We start from the raw sequence: 24458 nt of genomic DNA, 5'->3' as shown, positions 1-24458 counted from the left end.
TGAAAAAGAAAGTGGTGTATGTCCATTTAATGAGATAGTATATCACATATTGAGTAGGAGGTGCCAGAGTATCTCCCTAGGGGCAGAAAGCAGATGCCTTCTTTTTGGCTTGTCCTCCTTGCCATCCCTTGAGCAGGGAGAGATACAGGAGCAGTGCAGCATGTGTGCAGTTACCAAGCCTCTGAATGTTCTGGGTAAATGACCAAGAACAAATTTAAGTGAGTAAAGCAGAGAGGGCATAGCAATATTCATTACTCCTTACGTGATGAGATTGGCCCTGACTGGCACAGAAACAGCAGAGGCAGCTCCCATGATACGCAAGTACTTTGTTTCAAAGATAGAAGTTGCTTGCAATGCAGCGAAAATTTATAGAAAATTTAAATGTAATGAGATGGTGAGATTCTCACTGAACACACATGGAATAATAGTTAGATCATCTGTTAAGTAGGCATAATTTGAAGTGGACCTTTCAAGACAATATTGAGTAAAAAATGAAGACTTACTTCTGCTTATGAGTCCTGGTTTTGTCTTTTGTATTATCTGGTACAGAACAGTAAGATGCAGTTGAGGACCTAATTAAGGTGCTACTCATAAAAAAATGATTTTTTTTTTTTTTTTTTTTTTTTTTAAGAGAAAATCCATATAAATTTTTGCTTGTAGCTAGCTAACTGTAATCAGCCCTAATCTCTGGGGGCTTGATTTGGTCAGCCCTATTCGTGTAGTAAAGTACTTTCTATTCTAAGTAATCCAAATGGTTTACAAAGTGGGCTATTCAGTGTTGTGTTAAGTTGCTTAATATAACAGTAAGAACAGGATCTAAATTTTCCCAGGTTCTGCGACCTTGTCTTACTTAATGTTTGTGCTTCAGCCCAAAAATGACTGTGGATATAAAGAGGTGTGAAAATGGAAATAATGTTTCTTTCAGAATGAAGATCTCAAATAAAATTGACGTAGCATAGGAAGAAGTCAATTTGGTTATCACTGCCTGTGTAGAATACCAAGGGGATTGGAATAACTTGCATATGAGGGTAAACTGAAGGTACTGACTGGGCAGTGGCTGGTTGGGAAGCTTCAGGAAGCTGATTTATTAGCATTGGTTATAGAAACCACGTGGAAAGAATAAAGTGGACAAATGACTAAAAGGCATCTGTTTTTAGGCGACTTGTTTTGGAATGAGAACAAATGGTCTTGAATCTCAGTGGATCAGTGTTAAGGCCACCAGGTTATATTCAAGCTGTGCTGTTAACAGATGTTTGCTAGAAACAGTTGCACAGAGAAAGGATGCCTTGTACATAGGCAGGAGAATTCAATCTGAGCAGTAAGTACCAGTAATAATGTTGCTAGCATTTAAATTCTGAAAAATTGCATGGAAATGTCTTAACGCTGGACAAGCTCCCCATGTATGGTGTCCTCTTCAAATTCTCATCTTGGTGGATAAGCTTTTGTTTGTTATTAAACTACGTAAAAGATGCAAATAGTTGAAACTTGATGTTTTGTATGTAATAGGTAGGTATTTCCCATCAGCACAACCATGGCATTATTAGCACCATGCTCAAAGCAAACAAGCTAATCCCAATGGCACACATGGCAACCTAATTTTGAGGTAGAAGACTGAGCTGTTTTTGAGTCTGCTGTTAGAAGGAAATTAAGCTATATGGATATATAAAACCAACTTGTAAACTCACCTGTTGATAGTCAGTAATCTAATGTATGTTTCAAATAGGAAGCAAGGGAATTGAATGGGAAAGGATAGAACATGAAAACTGTCCAGGAACATAAAAATTAAGAGATTTCTTAACTGTTAAAAACAAAAGAGAAACTAAAAATAATTTTAGCTCAGTATGTGATATTAGCAGTTGAATTTTCAGTAATTTTCTGGTGCTTCTGACAACAAGGAAGATGAAAGGACATAGAAGGAGAATTGATCTATTTATATACTGTGGTGTGATTTTCTCCACTCAGTTAGGAATGGATGTAAACAGTAGCTTAATAGACACATTTTTTTTTTAATTGACTGAGCTGTTTTTCACATAGGAGTTCTGAGAATTTATTGATGAATTTGTGATAACTGATGTGGGGTTTTTTTTCAGAAAACGTTTAAAGAAGGTTGATACAAGCTTTTTATATTCCTTCCTTAATTTTCAAATAGTTAATCAAGGCAAATTGCATTTGTAAGCATTACATTGCTGATGTCATGTACTAATATTTTGTGAGGCCCTTGAGTTTATATTGTAGAATGTCTCAAGTTTAAATTTTGCATGGTGGGTCCCTCTGGTAGGATGACCAAGTGTGTTTAGCTCTGAAGGGGTCAGAATTTTTCTGTGTGATTTCACACTTTATAGGTATGGAGGGAAAGTGCCCACCACAAGTTACCAATGCTGAGTTACATGGATTGAGTGGTAACTTGAGTACAGGCATATTATATGTTTTAAAGGTAAGTTGTAGAACAAAGCTTTCCAGGATGAATGGCCTGTTAACGATGAAAAATTACTTGGGGCACTTGATATGCCTATTTACCTGACCATAAACTTGGAAAACATCATTTCGGAGGGAAAAAAATAGTACAGGTGCTTGAACCTTTTATGCAAGTGTGTAAAAGGAATTACAGTGTGACTGCTGCTGAACTGCTGTGTCTAAGCCTGGTGGTGTGTGTGATTCCAGGGTGACGAAGTGCTAGAGGGGCAGTAGGAAAGCTCATGCCATTTCAGACCAGAGCCCATTTAGTGTAGCATATATTTTCCCACAAAGGCCACACCTGGATGTCTGGGGAAGATTATGAACACAGTGAGTTTTGTGAAAGCATCCACACTACTGTCCTCTTCTGAGCTGCTTGTAGTTCATGCATTTAGAGTGCTCTACCATATGCTTATCTTGCCTCTCCCTGGGCCTGTGCAGGTTTCTGCAGTATCTTTTGGTGAAGAGTGCACAGGTTTGCTACCATTTTCTTGAAGAACAATCTTGCTTCTGCTGGCTTTGTTGGGTGGCCGTGCGTTCTTGTATAAGTATCTGAACAGTCAATCCCTACTCTCGATCTCCAAGACTCCTGTGATTTTTCTTATGCATTTCTTTCTTGTTTTTTGGCTGGTTGGGTTTTTGTTTGTTATTTTCTCTCTATAAAATATCCCTCTTCCATTGTTTCCATGCTGAAGATCTTCAGTATTCTTTACATGTAAACTGTTTCATTGTTTTGCTTGTCCTTGCTAGCCTTCTCTGGACCTCCAGGACCCAAGATGCTGGAACAGGGGATGTTTTTGCTCTTTATTCAGGTTCTCTGACTTGCTTTACTGTGAGTTCTATTTAGCACAGCTCAGGGAAGAATGAAAAGGTTTGGAGACTAGAGGGGGTTGTGAGAGACTACTTTGGTTATAGTACTTTTTGAGGGAGAAAAAACCCGAGAACCTTATCCTAAATTAATTGTGTAATTGAAATATCATAGCAAAGAGCTTTGACAGGCTCAGCAGACCAGGACATGGAGAAAAACAAGTGGAGATTAGAAATCAGGGATACCTTTTGAACAGTGGCATAAATTATTGAGGCAGAAAATTAAAAAGTGGTGTTTCTGTCATGGGGGAAAAAATACCAGAATTTGCTATTTTACAAAGTTACATTCTACTATAGCAATTACTCAAAGTAAGATTTAAGGCAATGACATCTTGTGATCTATTCTGAAAAGGTCTGACTAGGGAATGACAGGCTGGTGTTTGGTTAGCTAAAACTGATCTTACTTCTGAAAGACCCAGGTGTGTTTCCAAGGGCTGTCTGTTTTCCCAAGGCCTGAATTTTCAGAAAGAGTGAGCACTTATGTTCTTAATTATATTTAAACTCAGATGCACTTAACATCTCTGAAAAGTGGTGGCAGAGGAAGAGAGGAAGGCTGTGGAGCAAATGGTCCTATAGCCCATGGTGAGACTGTGACAGATGTGCATGTGCAGGAGGTGAAAAGGAAGCGTGTCAGGAGAATTATTTGAGAGTTGTCATAGTTCTGCCAGGGATAATGAAGGGAAATATGTCTTTGTGGTTAGCAAGTTTGTCACTTCCAGGGTCCACTGGCTCATCATGCCTGGGGTAGTTTTGCTTTCCTGGGTTGTGCCAACTGCCTGCTGAATCTTGTGCTTGCTGAGCACGGGTGCCCTGTGAAGTTAGTCTCGAGTACCTGCAGGGCATGTGCAGCTCTTTAGAGGCAGTCTTGGTGGTGTATCCCATGCTGGGATCAAGCGTTGGACTCTCACAGCTCTTTCTCTTCCATGTTTCCTGGAAGGGATAGCAACCAGGCAGATTGGATCCTTGCCTCTTCCCCGACCCAGGCTTCCAGAACCTGTACCCTGAGTGTCTGCAGAGCAGTCCTTTGCAGCACCCAGGTGTATCAGCTCTCTCCCCTTTCCAGTGACTCACTGTTGCTCTCTTGGGATTTCTGCCCTCAGAGAACAGGCAGAATATTCTCATTCTAGTTTCAGACATTCTTCTTTAAGACAGGAATATTCATAAGCCAAGTATGTAAGGAGCACAATATAGTGCATTTGAAATCATGTTGCAGATCTTTTGGTCTCCAAGCAGAGGCATGAGGTAGTAATTTTTAGCCTCAGGCCTTGGATCCTCAAGGCAGGCATTTAATTTCTCTTCATCTTCTCCTTTTAATTTCTCCATCAAGTTCTCATATTGTGCTTGGAAAACACTGTTGAAAGTTCATATAAATGCTCTGAAAAGCAGTACTCTCTTCAAGTGCATTTAAATAATAATACAAAGTTAAGCCAGATCTTTTTGATTGTGTAATGCCCTCGCTCCCAGCTTTCTCTACTGACATTTCCTAATATCTTCTCAGTTTGTTGTGATGTCTCTGTTGCAACTTGTTGGGTCACGCTTGGGATCAGTAGCTTGTATAAACGGAGTTGCTCTTTTCGATGGCTTCTGAGGATCTGTGTGATGAAGTGATGACAGTCAGTAGCACATCAGATGCTGATGCCATCTCCAGACACAAAAACATGGGCATGTGTCCTGTATCTTTAGAATCTTTGTGATTTTCGTCTCTATTTTCAACCTATGACTTTGTAAACACCAATCAGTAGACAGTACAATGCAGTGCTTGTTTTGTCCTGGTTGACTTACATGGAATAGCCTTCCCAGGCAAGCTGTGGTGTGTTCAAGCAACAAAATAATGAAGAAAACCAGGATGTGTAGCATTAACAGTTTACTAAAATGTCCATATTTTCTCCTGTGATGCCTAAGTATTACTTCCCTCAGCCCTGCTTGGCTCATTCTGCTCATTCTGTATAGTCTTTGAGTACCTGATATAGTGGATAGTCAGAAATTTTATGGTGATGCTTTAGTGAAAGATGTGTTTAAATGCTGACATGTTCCTGAACAGGATTTGCAAGTAATTGTGTCAGACCACAAAGGAGCTAAAGCCACTTCTTGGAGATGAAGTAAATAAAGAGGAAATTTAAGTTCCTTAAATATTTGCAGTTTTTCATGTAAAAGCTGCAGTATGTGAATATTGCATGAATATCAATAGTCAATTTTTTCATTGAAATTTGCCTAAAAATACCTAATAGCAGAAGGAGTTACTGCCTTTTTAATCAGTTCTTTGAACTGATTGTCATTTTTCATTGAGGCTCTGTATTTTCTGGTCATCTCTTTATTCCTTTGAAAGAATTGCTTGGAGAATAATTACTGGACAATCAGTTTTTATTGAGAATGGAGAAAAGTTGTTCAAGGTGTAGATGTTTCAGAATCGTGTCTGGATTTGTACTGATCAGGGAATTGCTGTTTTCCTCTGTCAGGAGCAGCCTCACTAATGGAGGAACACAAGTGTGGTTGTGATGGATGACAGCTGCCCTTTTGTTTCATGTGACTTCAGCAATAGCAAAGAAGGAAGCCAACTGATATGATTCAGTGGAGTAAAATATGCAGTAGTAAAGGTGAGGGCTTGTCAGGAGACTCTGGGGAAAGTGGGAAGCAGAAAAGAAAAACAGATACCTGAGTTGGAGATAAAGAGTAGGGATTTTTTTATTTCTCTTTTAACATGGTAGCAGTACACTATTCAAATCTTAGTAGGGAATGTTTCTCCCTAGCTGGTTTTCTTCAGGGAGATAGGTCTGATCAGATGGCCAAAAAACCTTTTTATATGCCCCCTAACTGCTGCAGCTGGCTAAAGGAGGGAATGAGGCTGGGGTGTCTTTCTCAGAGGCTGCTGCAGCTGAAACATCAGAGTGGGTGGAAGGTGTCCCAAACCAAGAATCGGGTCCCTGTGGTGGTGGGGTTCACCCACGCTTGACAGGAACCGAAAGACTTTTTATATAAAACTAGTAATTTTAATGTGAATGCTGTTCAGTTCATCACTTTGAGAGTCATGAGAAAAGCCAGAAAGATGCTTTAAATCACAATTACATAATCCATTGCACAACGTTGCACATAGCAGAATCACTGAAAGTTATTAAAATGTCAGGCTAGAAAGTAGGAATGGAAAAAAATTTTCAGATAAACTGATTTGTCTTCCCCCTCTATTGTTCCAAGTAGGTCTTTCATATTCTTAAGATCTGTGTTTAGAATCACTTAAGTGATATATACTGTACTCCATCTCTGTAACCATAATTGGTATCAGGCCTTATTTACTGATAAGGAAACTACCCCAGGAAGCCTTTTTTTTTCTTAATTTCTTATCAGTACCCTGATTAGGTTACTCTGGGAATAACTGAGGGATAACTGTTCTCCCCTTAAAAGAATTTGAACCATAATAAATTAAGGTACCTGTAGGTTTTCACTCTTTTGTCCTGGTCCTTGGCTAGACTTATGGTAATATAATTTTATGGCTATTAACAAATCTATAATAAAGATGAGGGACTGGAATATCCTGAAACAGCAGTGGCATACTGAGTAGCATGGAAAAATGATTAGTGTGTGATGGGGAAAAATTACTAATATCGTACAGGTTTAAGGAAACCCTCTTTTCTGTCACCAGCACAGATTATTGGTTTTTTCATAGCTTAAAATCTCTGTTTGATTTTACTTCCTCTATCTCAAAAATAATGTAGTAGGAGAGGAAAAGCTAACAAGAAGGCCAGCCTGTGTGATCAGAGAAGTAGTAAAGTTCCAAGTATCACTGTATTAGTCAGTTGGAAAAAGTGAAGTAACTGAGAAAAGATGCTGGAAATTTGTGACATCATGAATGGTATGCAGAACGTGAATAATGACTATTTATTTGTTCACCCTTAAAATAGCATTAGGAAATCAGTGAAATTAAGCATGAAGTATAAGAAGGGAAGCATTGCTTTATGAGCACATCATTTTAGTGTGGGGTTTGTTGACATAGAACTGATGTGGAGCTCTTGAAAGAACAGAGCAGTTCAGTGAATGCTTGTGTGGGCAGCCCAGGAGACTCCTGATGCTCCTTGACCTATTCTATCTACTTACAGAGCTATTTACACAGTTGCAGAGGTGTAATTCTCCTATCATGTGTCAAGGTCTTTTGAGTGATAAACTGATTGACCTCTTTATCATACTCCTTCAAAATTGGTTTCCAAATTACTCTTAGGTAACTCTTTTTTGTAAGGTTTCCTGTAACACTTCTAAACGAAATGTCGAGTCTGCTAGGAAACTGAGATACAGATATATCATTAAGGGCAGAAAAATTTCCATTCTAGATCCGCCTGTTTTCAGTAAACCTCTATTTTCTTGCCTATTCTCACTTGGCATTCTTCTTCTCACTGCTTATTATTTTACTATTTTTACATAATTCTTAATTTACAAGTTTCCCAAAACCACAGAGAGGTTCAGTCTACCCACTCTGCTCTTTGCCTAAAAATGCAGTGTGATCAAATTTGCATTGACACCTAGTCACTTATGGGTGTGCAGTCCCGTCTCTAGTGTACATGCTGTGCAGGAAAATTTGAGAGGCAGAACCATGAGCCATTTCACCACTAAGCAAATGTTTAAATTCAAAAAGTTGCCAAAGGCAGCTGTTTAAAACCTGTGGAGCTCTTCATCTAGTTCTGACTGAAAGAAATGTGGTTCCTGAGGCTTCCATCGTGCCTACATGTGCTCTGGGTGCCTTTGTGGCTACACTAAGAGCTACCTTCCTTCAGACCATATCAGAAAATGTTTGGCTTTCTGGAAAAGAAATGAGAGAAGATAAGGGAAACTGGAGAGACAGTATATTGTGGTGTGCTGCTTTGCCAGGCTTTCCAGTCACTCTGCTGTAAACTGTTCATGTAGAGCACAATTTGTGAGGTCGGCCTCACCACATGTGCAGTATGTGGGCTTAGCAGTACCTGTCAGGTTTAATGGATTTGTTGCAATTTTTTCTTCTGAAGGTCTGAAATTTTTATCTATGATTTTAAATATTTATATGCACAATTAAAAACATAGACTTAGTTAAGAATTCACACTATTCAAATAATTAGGATGTGTTTTTGAATTGCCCAAACCTGTCTAGAAGTTAGGCATAATGTCTGGACAGTGTTCTCAACCCTTTGTTGCTGGGATAGAAAAAAAAAAAAAGGGACATAGGGGGTAGAAATAAAAAATATCAAAATAAAGGTCAGATTTTGATTTTAGGAGACAAATTCACAGGCTGTGACTGCTTCTTTTAGCCTGTAGCTAAACAGACTATACAACATGTATTCTTGCACATAGGTATGAAAAAAGTGTCTAATTGTTCAACTTATTTAGGATTTATAAAAATTTATTAACAAAAAAGCACAATATTTTGCTTAATCTAAATTTTGCTTGTCTTTAAAACTTCTTTTTCTTGTCTTGCGGTTAGAGGTTTTCAACTATGTGTGCATATTTGGTTCACTCTTCTATATTGTACCATGCTTGTGTTTAGAACCTTACTAAACAAGCAAGTTCAAAGTCCTGTCAACCAAACACTAGAGCATATTATATGTCTCCTGTGAACACAGTATTTCAGGTTATAACATTTTCCTGGATAGTATTTGGAACAAAAAATATTTAGCTTATAGCAAATAGTATAAGCTCTTCAGAGAAACTGCTTTTATTGTATATAGTTATTTCTCCCATCTACACCCAGACTAAAACTTTTTCTCATTCAGGAGGTGCAAAATCTCTTTCTCTCTCTCTCTCTCTCTCTCCATCTCTCTGGCCTACTTTATTTGGATTCCCACCTCTCCAAGGTCTTGCTGGTGCATGCCTAGTTAGTGTTAGAGATTATTGCTCTTAACAGTTTTCTACCTCATGTACTGTTTCAGACATAAGTAAAATATCTGAAAACGTGTCTACTTTTTACAGCTAGACCAAATAATTTACTAGAAGGTGAAGTCTACCTTTCTTCTCTTTTTCCAGGGAAAGGTCACAAAAAATTCAAGTAGTTTGCCTACATGAGGTGTGCTATGTAGTTGTAATTATAGTTATGCTGGACTAATTGAAGTGGTATCTCCTGGTAGCAAAAAACAGTGTGAACTCAGTAGTTGGCAGGGTTTCTTCAGGCAGGATTGTGCCATGTTGTCAGTTGCATGTAGGTAATATATAAAGAAAACATCTAGTATTTGTCAGATTTTTTGTCTGTCATGTTGTCATTCTGTTTCTGATGGTTTAACACTGTGCCCTGCTAATGCTGCCATTACTTATTTTTCCACACACTGCTTTCACTTTGATCAGCAGAAGGGGGTGTGACAATGGTGAAAATACAAATGGGTCAGAAAAACACAGTAAAAAGCTTATTAATAAAGTTTCAGTGTGGGTGTCCAGTCTCAGAGATGAAGTATCTGAGATCATTGAGTGATGCTGTGTTTCAAAATGCAATCAGCATCATTCTGATATTCCCCTTCCTCCCACTGTCCTTCATGCCATGTACACTGTATGCATGTACTTAAACTATGTTTGGTTTCTGCATGCTTTCTGCCTCAGTTGCCTTATCTGTAGTATCCCTAACCATTGCACTTCTCATGACTGCATCCCCAGGAGGTGGTGGGTGGGATATGCCAGCAGTAACACCTGGATGCATGTCCAGGGCTCCTGTGTCTCATCTGACTGAGGGAGCAGCACACTGAGGCAGCCCCACAGCATTCATCTTGCTGTGGACATGGGCCAGCAGAAGGTTCAGGTGCAGCACACTGAGCCCCTCCTTGTTTCTTGTGTACATTACAGTGTGGCAGGTGAGTCCTTGCCCTTTTACTATCTGCCTCTTGCTCTCCGGAAATAGCAAAGGTTGCAGCAAAGCCAGAATGCAAGTCAGAAGCCCTGTGCTGCCATTCCCAGCCCTTTCCTTCCTGATCTTCCAGAGCTGCCGGCTTGGACCATAGGAAGAGTGCTCTCAGAAGGACAGCGTGTCCCTGCTCTTGGTCCTGGCTGCTGGTTTTGCTGGGCCCAGCCTTGCCTTGTCTTCTTATCTTGCCAGAGGCAGCGTTACCTTTCTAAGGGCTTGGGGGCAATCAGGCAGGGAGAGCCATGAATTGCCTACTGGCACCCCATCCCCACTCCTGGAGCTGGGGCTGCATGCTGCCCTCACCCCCTCCAGGTAGGCTGGTTTGGGCTCTGGGTTTGGAGGGGGGCCCTATGGGGCTGGGGCTCGCTGGGCAGCTCCATCCTCCCTGAGCCTTGGCTTTGCTTACCCACTGCTGTGTAAGAATTGGAAATCTCTACCCTGCTCTGGTGCTGACAGCTCACGAGTGCCTTTTGGGTCCTGCAAGGGTTTCTGCAGCTGCAGTGGGTTCTGTGTATTGCAGCTGATAGAAAAAGTCTTCTGCACAAACTTTCTGCTTTCTCATGCTTGACTGTATGGATGCATGCTTTGCAAGACTCTTGGCACACTTTTACCTTCAGACATTAAAGTAGTGTTTAAATATAATGTACTTGTGGTAAAGTGGTGATTAACCAATATTTGCTGTGGTTGTACCAAGGCAGTAGATAGGTGTATATTCACATGGCAGTAGAAAGTACTTGTATCCAAGAGGTGACTTGTGTAGGAATCACTGGAGAAACCATGGGAGCAGTTGTGTATTGCTATGGTACCATATATACATTACTCTTGCAGAGTTCCTGAACGATTACTAAACGTGCTGTACTTGATGTTTTCTTGCTTTACAATTCAATCTTAAGGCCTAATAGGCGTTTTAATGTGTCCTCTTGTTCTTCTTCACAGCTGCAATTTGCACATACTGTAGATCTCTTTCAAAACATGCTGAAAGGTAAACATCTTGACAGTCAATTATTTGAATTTTTTTTGCTCTTTAGATGACAATCAAAATAAAAGCAATGAAAAGAAAGAGAAGAAAATGGTTTCTCAGAAGCCCCATGGTACCATAGAATATACAGTAAGTACTGGTGTGTGGTGTGTTCATGCCTGCTTTTTGAAAGTGCAGTTGTTGAGGTTAAGAGGGAGGCAGTGGCACAAAACTGTAAGCACTAATTCTTTCTCAGTTTTCACCTATCTCAATTTGGAGTGCCCCTATTGATACCATTCAAATACTACTATATGGGGAGAGCTAGGGTCACATCCTGAATCTCTGTTCAGCCCAGCATCTCTGCCTCTTGCAGCTGCCAGTTGCATTTTTAGTTCTGCATTATGGCTCTCTGTGGTGTTGCTTATGTCATCGAGGAGTTGACCTGTGCTTGATAAGATCTGTTTCTCTAAGCTAGAGTAGGGCAGCAGCATGCTAGCTCTGCCCAAAACGAGCCCTCAGTGCATTCCTCTCTAAGTGCATTCCACTCTGTATCATAGAGCCTCTGTGGAAGGGGGTGTCCCAGCTGGGAACTGCACAAATGCCTGACCTCCAGCTGTTGCTACTGGAGGTGTAATGAACTTTGCAGTGTATGACTTTCTCCCCCTTGCCAGACCAGTTTTAAATACAGTTGTGCTTCTTTAAAGTTTTAAGAGAAAAGGACAGGGACACATGTTACACCTCTGCATTTTATCTACTGTATAGTGTGAAAGAATATTTCTGTCCTTTTTTTTTTGATACAGGTTTATCACCTAAGCTATTAAATAGATGGGGTTTTGAGGTCATCAAGTTTATCCCTGGAAACAGTCTATTAGATGGGTTTAGTTCATGTGTGGTGCTGTATTCAGTATGGTATCTTAGTCATCAACTCTTTCTTCAGGCTGGAAATCAGGACACCATAAACAGCATAGCATTAAAGTTCAACGTCACCCCAAACAAGCTTGTGGAGCTCAATAAGCTTTTCACGCAGACAATTGTGCCAGGCCAGGTAAATTTTTCATTATTTGTTTGCGGTTTTTTTTAATACCTGAAACATATTTGCTATGTATTTAGAAGTTTTTTACTACTTAAGTGTATAATTTAGGTACTTGCATACAAGGATAATGGACAGTAATTTAAAGCTCTCCCTCAAAATGAAACTCAGTAGATTATTACTTGGAATTGGTGTGAGGGGGAAGCTTTGTAATTGCCATATCTGACTTGTTATTTATGTACTGCCACTGAAGCTTAGGAGGATAATACAGCTGTTGCAAGGGAGTTGGACTATTGGGAAGTCTGGATAAATGCAATCTATAATGCATTAAAGAATTAGAGGGAGACAGAATTTGAAATGGCTTTGTTCCATTATATTGGGTATGAGTCAGTCTCCTGTAAGATGAGAATGGAGAGAGACTTTTTAGGAGAGTCCAGGACTGGAAATGCAAGTGTGGAGATTAACATCTGGTTCATAAAGAGCAAATCTCTACTTCTGCCTCACAGCCATGAGGAGGCTGAAATGTCTTGGTTTGCAGATAGGGAAACTGAGGCACAGAAAGACAGTGTGACTTGCTTAAGAATACCTAGCAGACAAAAGCTGGAATAAGGAAATTAATTTCATTTTTCTTAATGTTTTTAAGGTGTACATTGCAGATATGATTGATCAGTATTGTGTTGTCTTTCTAATAGAACATAGTTAATAACCTTTTAAAGTGTTTGCCTGTTTTGAAATACCTGTTTGTATTTAGATTCTCTTTGTGCCAGATACAAGTGCTGGGAGGCTGTCTTCTAGTCCTGGTGCTCCTGTTTCTCCTTCTTCATCAGATGCTGAATATGATAAACTCCCTGTAAGTCGAACATGGTTCACTGATCTTAAACTCTCAAAATATTTTCTGATTCTGAAGCTGAAAATCAAGGCTGTGTAAACAGCATTTTTTTGAGTTTACAGGCCTTATGTTTAGTGTTTTGTGTTAATTAGTTTGCTGTACTACAAAATTTACCATTGTCTTAAAAATACTCCAAATGAAGGGAATTCTGAGTGTGGAAACCCATTACAAGTTCAATTGGGCCCTAAGTCTATCAAAACTACTAGAAATAGGATAGTGCATAATCTTTAAAGAATAGAAAGCTGAATATGAAAAATTATTTACTGTTTCCTACTGGAGATTCTTATGCTGCTCTGCAGTCCAGAGCCTTGATCCTGCATTGACATCCTTGAATAGGGAGGCTGTTAATTTAGTCTGAGCAGTCAGTTTCTTTGTAGTTATACGAATTGTGGTGGTACCCATATACAGACTTGTCTTTGGACAAGACTGCTGGATTTAATTTTTGTGAAAGGCCTTGGCATAGTTGATCTTTCATTTTCTTTAGAAGGGTGACTGGCCATGATGATTTTTAGATAGTACCTTTAGGCAGTTCAGCTGCCTTTAACATCTTTAACATATGCTGAGGTTAATTAGTCATTTCAAATACATCACTAATCAAAAGTGGAGAGAAGCTTGGAGAGATTAATTGTGTTTAACCTTACCTCTATGCCATCTGCTTGGGGAATCATACCAGTGCTCTGTGAGCAGGTCTTCAGTGTAGATGATGTGGCAGGGCAGGCCCTCTCCCTAATGAGAGTATATAATTGAATTCTGGTGAGCTGACCTGCCTAGGTGTTTGCCTGTTATTTGTATGGAGCTTCTTGTAAGGTTACAAGGGTTGATGGTTTGTTTTTTTTTCAATACAGGATACTATGGGAAGTGTACATATATACCTACATACATGACCATTGCTTTTCTTCCTTATGCAAACAGAAAATAATTGTTTGAACCTGGCCTTTTCAAAAGGTTTTCAAAAATCCAGAAGCATATGATTCTGGTCCTGTTGCTCTGCACTGAACTTTTTCTTTTCTAAGGATGCTGATTTGGCAAGAAAGGCTTTCAAACCAGTGGAGAGAGTCCTGTCCTCTACTTCAGAAGAGGATGAGCCTGTGGTTGTCAAATTTTTAAAAATGAATTGTCGTTATTTCACAGATGGTAAGGTAGGTAGAACCTGATTTTTGGGCATTGTTTGAGATTCTCTTTGGATAAGTGAGAGCTGAATACTTGGGGAGTCAAATGTGCTTCATGTTTTTAAAAAATGTAAAAGTTATGTTGGCTTTATCTATTACTGCTATGTTTGTTGATACTGTGATAATATGCTGAATAACTTTTATCTTTTGCTTGTGTGTTGCTGGACACACAAAGAGAACTGCACTTCAGAGTTATTACATGTCAGGATTAGTTGTCCAGTTCCATCAAATTGAGCAACAGCTTTATAAAATGAGTACATGCCAATCTATTTCATTTATGACTTGAAGATAAATTTTAACTGTTTCTAGAGCACTGCTTCCAAATATATCTGTGTTGCTTCTGCACTTGCAGAATGAATGTTGTGCAAGTCTAATAAAAGGATAAATTACACAATCTTTACTTTCTGTTTCTTGTAACATACGCCAGGACTGCAATCCTAAATTACAGCAAGCGTTTTAGAAGCAAAGGCACGAAGTTTGGGTAGTATTTTAGCCCTTTTCTCAAGGTTGCAAGACATTGTCTTCCTGAACTGCCTTTGATATATCTGTCTTTGTTGACTCTGATTTCAGTTAGCTGTCTGTGTGTTTGGGTTTTCAAGTTCTCTGGAATTTATAACACTAGAGATGCTAATCATTGTAGTTGCAACATTTTTTTTCCCCTTAGTTCTGACTTTTGTAAGATGGATGTGTTTACTCCTACAGTTTCTGACTTCTTTTTGCATTGAGTGGATGTAGACTGTATTTGACAACTCTGCAATTTTACAGTCTGTTATTTTGTAGAATGTAATAGAGGACTACTTGATGTCTTGCATGTAAATTAGGGCAGTACTGTCACTTGCTATGTGATGCTTGTTAGGTGCAGAGGATACAGATTGCCAATTTTATGGCTGCAGGATGGAAAAAGTAATTTTCAGCCAGAGCAATCAAAAATTAAATGCATCTTTGCCAGTGTAGCTGAAATCCCTTGTTGCCTGGCTTCCTGCAGTGGCTGGGTGGGAAGTATGGCCTACTGATGTATTGGCTTCTGGGAAAGCCTCTGCACTTTGCTTTTATTCTGTCATTCAAACACAAGCCAAGCTTGAGGACTGAGTCATACAGGAGAAGGAAATGGGAAATATCAACAGACTTTGCTTTATAAAGGAGCAGGCATTCATGCTTGATATCTTACTGCTTTTAAAAAAAGCCCCACAAACCAAGCTTGTGGAATTTTACCTGCCTATTTATGAGCCTTCGTGGCTTGCCTTGCAGATGCCCTTGTATAATTAGTAGTATCTGCAGTGTGGGTTATTCCAGTTGATCTCTGTCTCCCATTTGTCAGATGTCATGATTTACACATAGCTTCTGAGTTAGTCTGGTGAATTTTGTAGTTCATCTGGAGGAGAGGGTGCAAAAGCAAGAGAGTGGAAATCTTTTTAAACCTTGAAAAATGATCAGTTGACATGGACTGATGCTGAATAATGGCTGATGCAGCACCCTTTTATTCAAATCGATTGCTAGAGCACATTATGAAGAATTAAAGGAGTTTTCTGCAGCTGTGCAAACATGCTTGAACCAATTATAGGAGCTGTTTCTAGACTGGGAAAAATCTGTCTCATATCAGATCCCTGTATGGAGAAGCTTTTTGCATGTACCTCTGGGAAACTAGATCAAGAAGATCTCTGATGTTAGCTTGGCATAGTAACCTGGACGTTTCCATGAGTAAAACTATGTGGAGGTGTGTTGGTTGCATGTAAAATTCATGGACCAAATGAAAGTAGCTGCATCCAGAATAAAATGCTTTGTGTTTTTTTTTAAAAAATTAATCCACTAATCTATTTTGTCTGAGATTGAGTAACAATCACATTTTTAGCTTGTAGCAGTCAGCGCTGAAAATTGAATAGTTCAGATGTTCTTCCTTATCATTCAAGAACTTGGATGTTACTACGATTTTTTTTTTTCTTTCCTTACAATATCTGATTTGATGTAATTGGAAAGCAAAGTATTTTGCTAGCAAGCACTGCATAGTGCAATATAAAGAGGCAGGAAAGTGGTTTTGCCTTTTAGGATAGTAGCCTAAAATCCAATACCCAATGATAAGTGCATGTGATGTGCTGACTCTTTCTTCTCCTGTTTTAGGGTGTTGTTGGAGGAGTCATGATAGTAACTCCAAACAATATAATGTTTGACCCTCATAAGTCTGATCCCCTGGTAATTGAGAACGGCTGTGAAGAATATGGGCTCATCTGCCCCATGGAGGAGGTTGTCTCAATAGCTCTCTACAATGACATCTCTCACATGAAGATTAAAGATGCATTGCCATCGTAAGGAGTGTTCTTCCCTGAAATTACATTTGCAGATTTTCACTAAGGGTGATGGAAAAGGGGTGGGGGAAGGGGGAATGGAGGGGAAGAGTATTAGTGCAGCAAAGTGCCAGCAAAGGAATGATCCACTTGTGTTGCTCTTTAGAACAGCAACTTTCTCTTTAGAACACTAAAGTGGCATTAAACACAAATGGGTCAAGAATGTGAGAACCAAAGTGTAAACCAGTAATTAATAAAAGCGTTTGTATTATGCCATGGTTGGGCATGACCTGTCTCTAAGGCTTTCAGTGGATGTGAAGAGGTTTAGATTTTGACCATTACTGTGGTACCAGGACTGTTCTCAGAGGAGTGTTTGAAACTTTTGAAGATAACAGCACCTTAGCTGCCATCTTCAGGACTTACAGAAACACCAGACTGTGGAATACTTCTATCTCAGAAATAGTTAAAATCTATAATAAATAGACTTTCTGGAGTAGGCTACTTTCATTTATGCACAGACCAGGCACTGCTTATCTGTTCTAAGCAGGGTTTTGTTCTTATAGGCAATACCTCTTTGAACAGTGAAATTGATTGAATTCCCTCCCTTTTCGCATTTCAAGAAAAACTTTCCAGATACTTGCTACTCATTATTGGAGTGTTTAATAACTTCTTAGTAACTTTCAGGTGATGAGGATCTTGTATTCTCATTTTCCTCAGACTTTGAGCAGTAATGAAGAGCTCAAGTTTTATGATGATTTATTCAACATTTTTCATTCTGAAATGTTTTATGATTGTTCTGCTTTAAAAAGAAATATTTGGGGAAGCCTGCATTCAACCAGTATGTTTCAATTATGGATACAAATAAAAGAAGAAAGCTACTAACTCTGTTGCCTGTTACTGTTTGCAGTAAACATGTTCAAACAGGATACAGCTTATATCTGATTTTTCTCAAAAATATATTTGTACTGACTAGGGAAGCATGGTAGGTTGTAGATGTTGACTCACTGTTAGGTGTGAGAAATTACAATATTAATATGATGTGAATTAAATTCCAGCAGCTAAATACATGTCCTCTGGGTTTTTTTTGTTATGGAACTTCTGATGACTTGCAATTTTTATTACCTGTGTAACATTCCTTCACCCACATGGTATATTCTGCCAAGTAGTTTATTCATTTTATTTTGGTATTATACTTTCAGCATTTTTCTCCATTGTCTTTTTTAAAGTCCCTTATTTTCAGTACTGCGTGTTTATTTTGGAGAAAGTTATTTTTCATTGAGTTTCATAGTTTGTGTTAAGTTGATGTTTCGTTTTTCTTTTCATTTTGTTTCTGTTTCCATTTTGCTTTTAACATCGTATGTACATCCATCATTTCCCCTGACAGTGACATACCAAAGGATCTTTGTCCTCTGTACAGGCCAGGAGAATGGGAAGACCTGTCCTCTGAGAAAGATATCAATCCTTTCAGCAAATTCAAATCCCTTAGCAAGGAAAAGAGGCAGCAGAATGGGGATGCATCAATTGCTCTGGGTGCCAAACAGATGAAGCCTTCAGATAAGGAAAAGTCTGCTGATTTTGAAGTTCTTCAGTCATCGGAGAGTACAGGCTCAATTAAATCAAAGTCTCTGGAGTTTCCCAACAACATCACTGCCACTGAACATTTGGAAAAGTTTGACGCAGATGCACGTACCAAGGACCCTTCCAGGGAAAAGAATGCTTCAGATACCAAAACCAAAGAAAAATCCCTTCTAAGAGAAGGAGAGGATGACTTCACTGAGCTGGAAAAGACATCATCTTGTATGGATAGAGGGTTGGACGGGAAAATCTCAGTAATGGAAGGCTTGCTGGCTGACCCCAGGGACTTGGGGAGAACTAAGCAGCAGGTAACCAAACCTACTACAGAAGTCCAGGAGCACTTGACAGTTGATTCCTTGGAAAAAAAGGACAGTGTTGAACCTAAAGCTGACTTAGACTTAGAGCTGTGTGAAAAGCAAGATGTTATTCCAGAAGTAAACAAATGTGTCAGTACCCCGACAGGTAAGGTGGAGACTGAATTGGACACTAAGAAAGACCTAGAGAAAGATAAACTTATTGAATTTTACCTCAATAAAGATGGAAATGGGTCTCAGTCATCTGAAGACTTACACAAGGCTGAAATCCAGAAAGGTGAAAACAATAAAGCAATTGGCATAGACCTTACACTTAGCTGTTCAAAGTCCCAAGCTAATAAAGTCCATACAGTTAAAAGTATGGAGCTTGATTCCTGCTGTGTTGAAAGGAAAGAACCTTCATTAGAAATCAGCTCAGCAGCAGCAGAGGAAAAGGATCTGAAAGAGTCTGTGGACTCTTCATTAGTACCAGCTGTAGACAAGACCTGTCAAGAAACACAGTTAGACAATCAATCAGAAATCAGACTGTGGCTGCTGCAGAAAATTCAAGTGCCAATTGAAGGTAGGTCTCTGGTTATCCTTGTTTCCTCTGAGACTTGGACAGCATTATGACGGTAACCTTTGAATTGACAGCCTTCTCTGAATTTCTTCTGTCTGTAATACCTGGTCTCTTTTTTTTTTACTCTTTGTGTATTTGAATTTTATATTACCTGCTATCTTCAAATTCTCTAAGCTCATAGTTTGATAAGTAGCTCGTGTGCTCTTTCCACATTCAGTGATCACTGCTTATATAATCTTTACTTCTGTTTGCTGGCTTTAAGAAGGACAGTGAAATGTCATCCAGTTTCAGTATTGGCAGGGACACTTTATGGCCTAAGAATTGTCACCCTGTACTGGTAACCATTGTTCCCTCACTGAAGTCTGTCAGTTTTGTTTCTGGTACCATCCAAGGTAGTAGAGCTGTGAAGGGGGGCACCAAAGTATTCTTTACAATATTTGCATGTGTCTGGTGTCTCTCATGCTATGGAAACCCTTAAAGAAGTGATAAATAGGAATGCATGTATAATCCTACAGAGTGATCATTGTTCTCCTGATTGGTCATTGTATTATCAGAAATAATTCAAGCTGTTCCAGGAAAGCACGTACCAGAATGAAATCTCTGTTCAGAGCGTGTACACACATATTAACATTTCTATGGCAGCCCAGTACCTCTAAGCACTAGTCTGTCTTGGAGTGTTGATGCTCCTCTCTGAGTAATTTAATGAACCAGTGGACATACCCTTGATTCACATCAGGTGGTAGTGAATGGTTAAATTGGAAGTCTTTAATTTTAAGAACAGTTGTTCTTAAAATTATTTTTCCTTTTTTTTTATAAGGGTTTATATCTTGCTGGTGGTATTTGGCTGTATGTGTACACCTAAAACAAAGAAGGCAACTTCAGCATGACTGAAACTATAGTTTGACAAGCAGGGTTTTTTTGTTACACTAGCAGTTCAAGGAACGTAAACTGCTTTTAGGCTTGGCCCTGTCTTGTGCAGATAAAAGGAGCTTGTATGGCTGTGTGAGTGACAGAGTTGAGAAACTGACTGGGCTTTTTATGTGTGTGTGTGTGTGCATACAGGATTGCCCTTCAGCCTGGATGGGTCATCTGGACCGTAACATGTCCCCTTTATTTGCCTGGTTCGTGTTGTAGGCAGCACCCAGCTGGTGATCTTACCTATTTCTTTACAAGGCTGTTCTGTACATAGCTGTACAGCTGAGGGGGATACAGGCTGTGACAAAATGGGAATGAATGGCCTCAGTTTAGGATAAATGTGGTTTTACTAAACCAGTTGTGCTGTTGAAGTCGGGTGTAATTCTGTGTATGGTGCCTCTGAGTATTCCTTTGCACAAAATTATTAATCTTTGTCACAGCGTTTTATCAGCTGCAGTACTTTCCTGTAAGCAGACCGTTTTCTCTTGTGTCTTGTTCAGATATGCTTCCTTCAAAAGAGGAGAAGAGCAAGACTCCTCCAATGTTTCTGTGCATTAAAGTAGGCAAGCCTATGAGAAAGTCCTTTGTGTCTCAGAGCATGACCATGTCTCAACAGTACAGTAAAAAAATAAAGCAACCAGAGTACTGGTTTGCTGTTCCTCGGGAAAGGTAAGCTGCACTCCTGTTAGCACAAAAATGTCTGGCTGTTACTTTTTAAATGTGTACTGCTTTCTAGAGCTGAATCTTATTATTGCCTACATGGTCCAAGATGTGAAGTGCAGCAGGGATGCTGAGGGTGTCCTCATTTCATTGCATGCCAGTGACATAAAGGAGTGTTTATTGCTGGTCTAATATGGCTTGTCTAATAGTGGGAAGGAAAAAGGGCTCAGGTGCCACTTGAAGATGGAAAGAAGGATATATGTGCAGCTAACAAACAAAAGATAAAAGAAGTGGGAGATGATCAGGGTTTCAGCTGTAGTCCAGGAAGTGAGGGGAAGGGGAGCAGTGGCTGGAGGGCATGGAATCTACTGAGGTGTCAGTGCTAAAAAAAATACTTATTTCACATGAGTAAAGGGTATTATGTGGGAAAAGGGAGACACTTCTAACTAAACAGATGTGAGGATTTCTGTCTTTTGTCCCATTAAAAACAGTTCCTTTGCAGTAAAATTGAGGAACATAAATGTTTTCCTGTAGCTGTGTATTAATGCATAAATAGTACTCTAGAAAAAAAGCTACAGACTAGAGAAGTGGATGTCTATAATTTTCCTCATAAATCACCCAAGAATTTTCCCTAGCTGTGAAGAATCAAATATGTGATCTTAACAGAAGGCAACTAGGGCAATTCTCTGGTCTGTTGATGAATCAAAATCAGTGGTTCTGGTAAATTAGATGTCAGGAAGGAGGAATCTGAACTTGTAATCCATCTCAGAGGTATCTTCTTTCAGATGCAGTCAATTTAAAAAAAAAATTGACTAATTTTTATTTAGTAATTTTAATTTCAAATATGTAGCATGTGTGTTGATTTAAGTGTTTATTCCTTTGAAAAGGAATGTTTTGATTGTCTGTAGTAGTGTGGAAGTTGCTATCCTGGAACTCTTCCTGGAGGAGAGGGAGAAGTTTAATCCAGCTGGAATGTGGTCCCTGGGAGAGTAGCTGGATAGCTTTGGTTTGCTTGCTATCTGTGGATCCCAGTCCTTGGCTCCTCAGGGATTGCAAAAGGGTGGGTTCAGAAAATTCTAGGTTGAAGCTTGAGTAAATAGTTCAAGGAGTTGGAGTAATGCTGTAATACAACTCAAGGTCAGTTAGTGCTTTGGAGATAGTGCAGCTAACAGTGAATAAAGCTGCTGAGCTGACTGAGGTCGTCTCTAATCACTGCTCTGTGCAACAGGTAAATCTATCAAGCTTCTAACCGCAAACTTGGAAAACAGCTTTTCTACTTGTCTTTTTATGAGCAGAAACTTTCTGAATGGTGAGCAGACCTAATCCATGTATAAACTGAAGCGTTGACAACTGTTTTGTACTTACTTTTTTCTTATAAAAACTGAACTTCCACAGTGAGCTGCTGCAGCAGCACCTGGCTATGCTGGCTGACAGACCAGATCTTTGATGTCAGGTCTGCTGTTTGGATATTGATCAAAAGTAGTGGTGAATGATTGGTTGTAAGTTTGGGTCTTTTTAGTGCTATTCATGCCTGTTTTAACACTGCAGAATTGCATGACAGATCAAGCAGAACTTGGAGCAGAAATTAAATGCAAGAACTGCTCCTTTGTATTAATGCCAGGCATGTCTTTGCCTCTGGAACAAGACAGTGTTTTCTCCAAGCTCTTGGATGCTTTCCCAAAGCAAAACACAACACTTCCTACCTTCTGGGGATATTCTTGCCATCAGTATTGTGTAGAATATAAATGTAAGTGTTGCATCTTGAGAGTGCCATGAACAGTAGGTTGTTGGGGATAGCTTTGCCATGTATTTTTGACAAAATGTGAGAAAATTTACTAAGTTTAAAAGTACTTAGAATGCAATTTTTATTCATATGTAAAAATATCAAGAATATCACTCTCATCTTGTTGGCCACAAAGCAGGATAAATAAAATATTTTCTCCAATCACAGTAGCTTGTGCATTGTCTTAATGTTTTGTAGTAATTAAAATAAAAAAAACAAAAAACCACTTGTCTAGACTTGGAGTGAGATTTTAAAAATTTGATCTGTGTGTCTATATTTAATGTAAGTTAAATCTTCCTCTGATTTGCTTTTTGTTACATTTTTCCCATGGTGATAGTGTTTACTGTTAAAACAGCTTCTGTCATGAGTTGTGCAAATGGCTCCGATTTCAGCCTGGTCCCATAGCCCACAGCTCCCAGCACAGCTGCTCTTCCATGTGCAGGCTATTGCTATTTTCTGGGCCCAGTACTTTTACTTTTTTTTTTTTTTTTTGTTGGAAGCCTCTGGAAACTTTATTAATACTGAAAGGAGACTTTTAGGCTGGTATTCTTTATAAAGGCACTAAATCTTCTGTCTCATTTGCCTTTTGTGCCTGCTGTAGGTGTCCTCTCTCTATGTGTGGCTTCCCAGGTGCTGCGTGTGTCCCAGCACACGTTTCCTGTGACCAGCACGGCGTGGCTGAGTTAATCAGTGACTGCAGCACTGCTTTGTGCTGCCTGCTTGGTCACAGCAGTGCTCACCTCAGCATGCAGAGGGGCTGCTGGGCATCTTGAGTTGCCTTATATACAGATTACTCAGTCTAGGGCCACTTGTTGCCAGGTTCATCTGAGCAGAGGGGCACCCATGCTTTTGGACACAAATAGAGGTGGATTATTTTGCTGGGCAATTTTGCAATGGGTATAGCTTACAGTATTAGAGGGTAAGTCTGTGTGTGCTCTTACTATGTGGATTTATTTAAGTGGTATGTAGTTTTCCCACCCTAGTAGATTTTGAGTAGTAGTAGCTCAGTAATTAGATCACACATTTCCTCAAGAAATATGTGTACAGGTGCCTTGCACTGAGACAGACATCATAATGCAGAATTTCTTTGTTTGTACGTAACAGCATTGGCTAATTCCTCAGTCAAGAAGTAAATCTCTTTAATTTTCCACAGTGTAAATTTCACAAACAGGCCTGGTTTATGAATTTATAATTTGCACTGAAGTTGATGTAAAAGACACTGCACTGAGATCGTGCTGAGAGGGCATCCACTCTTTTGCAAGATTTGAATCCTTTTGAGTTAGCCTTTTATAAGGAGAATACTCCTAGACTCCTGATAATAAGATACCAAACTGTTCAGAGGAAATTTATGAAAAACCGTTTGTATCTATAGCTTAATGTCTTACCATGAGGGCTCATAGAAGTCTCTTTAAGCTCATAAAAGGATATGAGGGCTTAAATACCTCAGCCCTCAAGATCTGTGAAGAATCATCACTTAGTGAAGCACATTTATAACAAAATCATAGGATCCCTCTGGACTAATGTCCTTCTCTGGGCCAGGAACTGGACTTAGAGCCTTTTGAATATTTTCCTTCTGGAGTTACTAACTTCAGGTTTCTAAAGTTGTTTCTATAGTTGTCTCTTTCCAAGTACTTTGTTTCATTGATTTCTCTCTTTTCGTGCATGATACACTCATAAGCATGTCATCACCAAAACAGCAGTTGCGTTCTAGGATAAATTTTCTCACAGCTGTCAAGTTGGCTGTAAGAAAGTTCCTCAAGAAGTGGTTTTTCAATTTAAAAATTGCCTCAATTATTTTCAATTTGGTTGCTTGGAAATACCACTGTAGTATAATGTTAGAATTTTATTAGCAGAGCATCCCTTTTCAGAATGACATTGCCTCTGTAATCACCTATTTCTATTTTATGCTGCTGCTTCTTAAATTTGGACTGTCTGGGTTTATTTTTCAACTGTCCATTGCAGAGGAAAATTTAGTTACGTACTACTTAAATAAACTGAGCATATACAAGTCCATGAGGCCTGACAGGAAACGTTCTGAGTATATTGAGGAAGTTGGTTGATATCATTACAAAGCTGCTTTCTATCATCTTTTGAACGGCTGTGTTCACTGAGAGTGTTCCTTAATAATTGGAAAGACAAATGCTGCAACCATTGTCAGAAAAATCGAG

At 39.3% G+C, this 24458-nt stretch overlaps 1 protein-coding gene across 5 annotated transcripts in view; it reads left to right on the top strand.

Annotated features, from left to right (window-relative positions):
- NCOA7 (nuclear receptor coactivator 7) overlaps positions 1 to 24458 on the top strand; it is an 81704-nt gene that overhangs the window by 46497 nt on the left and 10749 nt on the right. For 3 of the 5 annotated variants that reach the window (XM_088161856.1, XM_014876696.2, XM_014876698.2), the window contains 7 exons: positions 11188 to 11267; positions 12055 to 12162; positions 12899 to 12997; positions 14050 to 14175; positions 16321 to 16505; positions 17869 to 18935; positions 20348 to 20516. In XM_088161856.1, coding sequence (XP_088017982.1) covers positions 11188 to 11267; positions 12055 to 12162; positions 12899 to 12997; positions 14050 to 14175; positions 16321 to 16505; positions 17869 to 18935; positions 20348 to 20516 — 1834 coding nt within the window. The remainder of the gene's footprint in view (positions 1 to 11187; positions 11268 to 12054; positions 12163 to 12898; positions 12998 to 14049; positions 14176 to 16320; positions 16506 to 17868; positions 18936 to 20347; positions 20517 to 24458) is intronic. The other 2 variants (XM_088161858.1, XM_088161857.1) reach the window with 2 other exon arrangements.

The sequence above is a fragment of the Sturnus vulgaris genome, chromosome 3 (assembly GCF_052056855.1).
Source record: "Sturnus vulgaris isolate bStuVul1 chromosome 3, bStuVul1.hap1, whole genome shotgun sequence".
In the NCBI taxonomy this organism is placed as follows: Eukaryota; Metazoa; Chordata; class Aves; order Passeriformes; family Sturnidae; genus Sturnus; species Sturnus vulgaris.
Note: the sequence above shows the minus strand (reverse complement) of the source record. Positions and strands in the feature narration are given on the sequence as shown.